The sequence below is a fragment of the Papaver somniferum genome, chromosome 6 (genome assembly GCF_003573695.1).
Source record: "Papaver somniferum cultivar HN1 chromosome 6, ASM357369v1, whole genome shotgun sequence".
NCBI classification, from domain to species: domain Eukaryota; kingdom Viridiplantae; phylum Streptophyta; class Magnoliopsida; order Ranunculales; family Papaveraceae; genus Papaver; species Papaver somniferum.
In genome coordinates, this window is record NC_039363.1 from 102,196,453 (window position 1) to 102,202,046 (window position 5,594).

Sequence of the window (5,594 nt, forward strand, 5' to 3'; positions counted from 1 at the left end):
GCTTGGGAACCGGCTGGGCCGGCCGTAAAGCTATACGTCCATGCTCCAAGCTAGCTCCACCCTTGACGACGGTGGCAAATTACTTGACAAATTTTCGATCACAATGCAAACTATGGTTGCATAGACAATTTGCACATATTTCAAGTGAAAAAGGTCCACGCGAACAAAAAAAAAGAAAAAAATCCGGTCAACAGCCGTGCTGATGATGAGAAGTTAATCTCGAGCCACGTTCGCAATTGCCTTCTCCAATTTCATACCGTCTGTTTTGACATCCCATCCTACAACGCAAAACACCATTTATGGATTCATCCTAAACAACGAAATACCTGCCAAGAATGCACAGTATTGTCGACATATGAAAGCCTTGACAAAAATAGGTAAAGGAGGAAAGCTGACTAACTCATAGCCAAGTACTTGACCTCTCTGTCATTACGGAAAGGAAGAAGCCAATTTTGCTGTATCACAGCCTCATTTGTGGGGACTACTTTGCTTCTATCATTTTCACCCGAAAAGGGGAGGACATTTTCATCACAACACATACAAAATAGAGAGGGAGAAAGAGGATAGGCGTGGTGGATTGATTGCCTCCCTTTCCCTCCAGGATGAGTATCCGACACCATTAGTATTCAAAATACGGTTGTGTGGCTCTATTTTCTTATCCCCTCCCAACACACTATTTAGTTCTTAATTCATAAAACTAAGAGAAACAGAGATACATTTTCCAAATATTTATTGATGCAGTCTCTCCCATCTCCTTCCTGTGGTAGAGTTTGCGCGATCAGACAGATGACGAAACAAGAACATGGATTCCCAGTGGAATCAACATGGCCGGAGTTTAAACTATCCAGTATGCTCTTGTCAGATACAGTGAGGAAATTTCATGAATCTATTGATAACGAATGGGACTTCCTTCAGCGCTCAGCGTGTCAAACTGCAGCTGGAAGAGCTCTGTGGAAGCATGTGATACATGATCCTGTTGCAGATGTACTTGCAGGAGAGAAGTATCTAACAAGTCTTCATGAGAAGATGAAGAAAGACCATCTCAATAATGCACGTGAAATATCTGGAGTGATTCTTGCTGTCCGCACGTTATGGTTTGATTCAAAGATTGAAGCAGCTCTCAAATCCTTCAACGGCGAAGACACCCAAGTTGTTCTACTTGGTGCAGGTAATGTTACTGTTCTTTCTCGCTTCTTCCTGCATTTTTAGAAACTAAAACATCAGCATGCATGTAGAATCCAAGCAACCACTTCAGATAACTTCCTAAACATATAGTATAAGATATCCTAGTTGTTGTTCTTCTTTCTAAGCACCTCACTTGATTTTGATCTTCATGTGATGCATGACCAAACTCCCGTCTCAAATTTAGATGGAGAGGAGAGCTACAGAATGGGTGAGGAAAGCTTACATATGAAAAGTTTAGAGTGGTGCAATCAGTGTGTCACTGAATTATGGCCCATCCACTGAGTAATTAGCACTTATTGGCCCAATAGCTGAGCTGCCTCTAGAAAAAACACCAGGTTCTCCTTCAAATGTATTTTCATACATAATTCAGTATCCTATAATTATGGCTTCAAATTTTAAGTGTTATGCGTAAACCTTTTTGGTAAACAGAATATCAACCAAAACAGGAATGTGTCCAAACTCACATGTTTGTTTTATCTGTAGGCATGGATGCGAGGGCGTACAGACTGAGCTGCTTGAAGGAGAGCAAAGTTTTTGAGGTTGATTTCCCAAAGCTCCTACAAATGAAAGCCGCGCTTCTGCAACTGGCAATGAGCTCCACAAATGAATACGAGAAACTGGCAGTGATGGCTAAATCTTTAGTTAGAGTGGCAGCTGACATAAGAGATGATGACTGGCTAGAAAAGCTTAAGAAATCTGGTTATCTTCCTGAACGAAATACAGTGTGGGTGCTTGAAGGTATCCTGTATTACCTATCCCACCAGCAAGCCATGCAAGTCCTGAACATCATAGCGGCTAACTGCAATCTGACCCATACAGTCCTTCTAGCGGATTTTATGAACAAGTCCTCAACCACACTTTCTCAATCCAACTTCCAATTCTATAGTGACTGGCCTGATCATCTCTTGCCGTCTCTAGGATTTTCTGATGTTAAGCTTTCACAGATTGGAGACCCAGATGCCCATTTCGGTTTCATGCATGACCCCTTTAATCTTTTCAATAGGCTTCGGAAGTTGCCTAGGTCAATCCAAACCAACCCGGATGATAACAAACCCTGCTGTCGGCTTTATTTGGTGAGTGCCTCAGGATCTCCTGATCAAACAATCGACTAGAAGAAGCATAAAACCATGTAAACATATAAAGCATACATTTCTGCTGATTCTCCAATATGTGTCAAGTTCAGGCATTATTCTAATTGTGGTCTTACATACATATTTTTATCCAAAAGCTGAAGCCATTGAAGTAAAGTGATCTAATGGTTTTGTACTGAGGAAATCGATAAAACGGGATATTGTTAGTCCCTGTGTAATTACTAGAGGTCGGAGAGGTGTAAGTAAGGATAGAGTCCATCTAAGTCTTTCCTAAATATCTTGTTCTTGTTCTGTCCAAGTATCAAGTATGCCCGCGGATATTACACTGCACAAGTAAAAAAATAAAATGTTCCTATTTACCGCGAAAAGATGTTATGTTGATGTGGGACAAAACACGATACATATTACAAATCTCCATTACATACAGGCAAAGCAACATGAAGGAGCAAGCAGACATCAAACATTAACTGTGTTCAACAAACTCATAGACAACTATGTTTTAGGAGTACAGTATGAACTGACTTACTGACACCCAGATACGGGTACATTGCAAGTAGGCAGTTTAACATTTATTCATGCAATTCAACTACAAGCATGGCAAGGAGGCTTAAACAAAATTCAAAAATATCGTACTCATCCAAAGCAACTAATTATCTAACAACAACTTCTTCTTCTGGATGTGCTGCGCAGTACAACAAGGCTATGAAATATGATGACCACAACATGAAAATCATCCAAGTAGCCATTTTGGTATGATGGGTTTGAGGCCATCTTATTTTGATAAAAGAGAAAACTACTTCTCCAAGGCACTGTGGGCATGAGGGGCTTCTTGTGGTTGAATCATGAAAGCGGACAATAGCAAAGGAAGATCACAACATTGATTTTTATTGCATATGAAGAACCAAGCAAAGAGACGAAAGAAAATGAAAGACAGCTAGACAGTAGTAGTAAACACAGAATTTCTTATTGATACTGGTAAAAATGAGGGAAGTGAAGAGCTGTTACAAGTTCCAACCACAAGAACTTAACACAAATTAGCATCCAATGTTCTTCTAGGCTCGATGCGCAGCAGGCTATTTTTGATTGTAGGATGGAGAGGCAACTATTAGATCTCAAGGCAATCCTTGATACCCTGCTCGAACTTGTCGAGTGAGGTTATGGTGTCCAACAAGGCATCCGCCACCTTTTCTCTGCATCACAAGAGAACAGATAACAAGTCTTAGCCATCCTGGGACGGCTACCTAAGTTTTCAACTTCAACCCAGTCTGTGGGAGTTGAATTTCAAAAATGAGACTACAAGCAATACAATAATCTAAACTTCTGAATCAAATAGAGGAATTCGATAATGCACAGAAGAGAGATTGTTGACAATGACCATAAGGATATATTTTCCTGCACTGCCTGACTATACTTCATACACCATGTCCAAAATTTTCACAGAATTTAATGACGCCAATGATTAAGCAAAATCAGGTCAAAGACAATAACGCAATCTACAGTGCTCAATTGAAAGTTGGTTACTGAACATTAAGACAGCACTAGAAGTGAATACTGAAAAAGAGATATAGCCACGCATATCCTTCAACATAGAAGTTCTATTGGACAAAATTTTCATAACTGATTGTTACTTGGATACAAACACAAGAAGCTAGAGCTTTTTGCCATGGTACCATTTTTAAGAACACACCAATTATCTCAAATTACCTTCAATTTGTTGTCAGAAATATGAATCCCTCCGAAGCACAAATCATTTATCTCGATATCTAATTGCTTAATAATCTATATCAATAATTTGATCCTTGTGTATCAAATCACAACTAAGGTGACAATCAACAATAGGTATTACCGCAACGCTATATCCAAATGATGGAAGCAAACCCAAATCATGCTTCAGAAAAACTACGCATTACTAAAATACTTTTGATTGTAAAAGACAAGAACTAGTTTACATACCTGCTGGAGGCAAGTTGAAAGTCGGCTTCATTTGCCACACCATTAAGGGAGCTGAGAGATCTGCATTTAAAGATAAAATGTAAGTACTACTCTCTAGCAGTTTCATTGCTGTTTTCCCTCCACAATGTATATAACTAGAACATGACTACACTTAGTTACAAGTAATGAAACCGATAATTACTACTATATAGATTGCTTGAAACAAATTTAGTAAAAATAAATCATGGATTACCTTATAAGACTCCTAAAATAGCTTCAGTTTCCAACTTAACAGGATCGTTATCGTCCAATAAAGAAGCTGCATTCTTCAAAACCAAAGTAAACGTGCAAACCTGATAACAATAATACAAGATTTAGAGCATTAAACCTGTGTTAAGTAACCAAACACTAAACTCTACATTTTTTTTACAATGTAATTGCATCTCTTATCAATATAGAAAAGTGTATGAAGGTTCGAACTCGAAATAAAGCCAAACCTCAACACCAGTACTAGCTTGAAATGAGACAAAAGAATTCCTTTCTAGAGGAGCACAATCTCTTGTAGCAGATCTTAGTAGGTTCTGAACTTCTTCGAAATCTTTATCCCGGTTGTCAGAATCCTTAGCTGTGAGAATTAAAATTCCAATCAAAAATTAAAAACTCAAGTGATATCATATCATCAGTAAAACCTCTCGGATAATTGTTTTTTGTTAAACCCTACTTAACAAAAGATGTGCACTCCGAAGGCTATTTTTAGAAGCATCAATTGGAGCTAACACATATTTCGATGCTTTCTTCTTCTGATCTCTCAACCAATCCTTTGGTCCTGCTGAAATCAAATATGAAAAATTGTAAGAAAATATATCTATATAGAAACAAAATTATGGATAGATTGAGCAATCGGAGTTCGAGAGAGAGAGAGTTGAGTACATATGCCGAGCGAGAAGGCGGAGGCCGGAGAGGGTTGATAGAGGAATGGAATGAGTGTGAGAGGGAGAACTGAGAAATTTCTGCGATTGGTTTTGGTGTTGAGAATGAAATGTTGTTGATGTTGCAGTGGTGGTGGTTTTAACGGTGGAAGGGAAGTTTCAGACTGGGAGGGATTTGGCGGGGGAATTCCGGTAACCGTGGAAATAAGGCGCGCCCCTACTGCTGTCATTTCTTCGGATAACTCTTCGCTTTGTTGTGTGTCTGGAATTTCTATCTCTTTCCGTCATTCCGGGCTTCTTCTCATCCATTTGGCCCAGGCATGAATATCCGGGCCAATGGCTGATTTGGATGCCCACATCACGCACCACCACACCATAGGACTAAATAGCTCGGCGATATTTAGCTTTGGTTTTTCGGCCGAGGCGCAACGGTGGGCGAGATATATTCGAACAACCA

At 39.4% G+C, this 5,594-nt stretch overlaps 2 protein-coding genes and 1 long non-coding RNA gene across 3 annotated transcripts; 1 reads left to right on the forward strand and 2 right to left on the reverse strand.

Moving 5' to 3' along the window:
* The first annotated feature begins 516 nt into the window (after positions 1-516).
* Positions 517-2,553, forward strand: LOC113288635 (putative S-adenosyl-L-methionine-dependent methyltransferase Mjls_1072). Its single transcript, XM_026537727.1, has 2 exons — positions 517-1,168; positions 1,669-2,553. Exons 1-2 carry the CDS (start codon positions 736-738, stop codon positions 2,295-2,297), a joined length of 1,062 nt encoding a protein of 353 aa, XP_026393512.1. The 5' UTR covers positions 517-735; the 3' UTR covers positions 2,298-2,553.
* Positions 1,065-1,722, reverse strand: LOC113288637. The gene is made up of 3 exons (XR_003330675.1): positions 1,650-1,722; positions 1,409-1,559; positions 1,065-1,197 (listed from the first exon to the last, which is right to left on the reverse strand). It is a non-coding gene; the product is annotated as an uncharacterized LOC113288637 (long non-coding RNA).
* A 586-nt stretch (positions 2,554-3,139) lies between the features above and the next one.
* Positions 3,140-5,374, reverse strand: LOC113288636. The gene is made up of 6 exons (XM_026537728.1): positions 5,139-5,374; positions 4,930-5,037; positions 4,706-4,833; positions 4,462-4,561; positions 4,230-4,289; positions 3,140-3,466 (listed from the first exon to the last, which is right to left on the reverse strand). Exons 1-4 carry the CDS (start codon positions 5,365-5,367, stop codon positions 4,463-4,465), a joined length of 564 nt encoding a protein of 187 aa, XP_026393513.1. The 5' UTR covers positions 5,368-5,374; the 3' UTR covers positions 3,140-3,466; positions 4,230-4,289; position 4,462.
* Positions 5,375-5,594: the final 220 nt, after the last annotated feature.

Excerpts from the sequence above, each read along its gene's own strand:
- LOC113288636 (XM_026537728.1), bottom strand. The coding sequence starts at position 5,367 with ATGACAGCAGTAGGGGCGCGCCTTATTTCCACGGTTACCGGAATTCCC. Across the intron at positions 5,038-5,138 it reads CGCCTTCTCGCTCGGCATAT|CAGGACCAAAGGATTGGTTG; the intron begins GTACTCAACTCT and ends ATTTGATTTCAG. Across the intron at positions 4,562-4,705 it reads AAGCTAGTACTGGTGTTGAG|GTTTGCACGTTTACTTTGGT; the intron begins GTTTGGCTTTAT and ends TATTGTTATCAG.
- LOC113288635 (XM_026537727.1), top strand. The coding sequence starts at position 736 with ATGCAGTCTCTCCCATCTCCTTCCTGTGGTAGAGTTTGCGCGATCAGA. Across the intron at positions 1,169-1,668 it reads AGTTGTTCTACTTGGTGCAG|GCATGGATGCGAGGGCGTAC; the intron begins GTAATGTTACTG and ends TTTTATCTGTAG.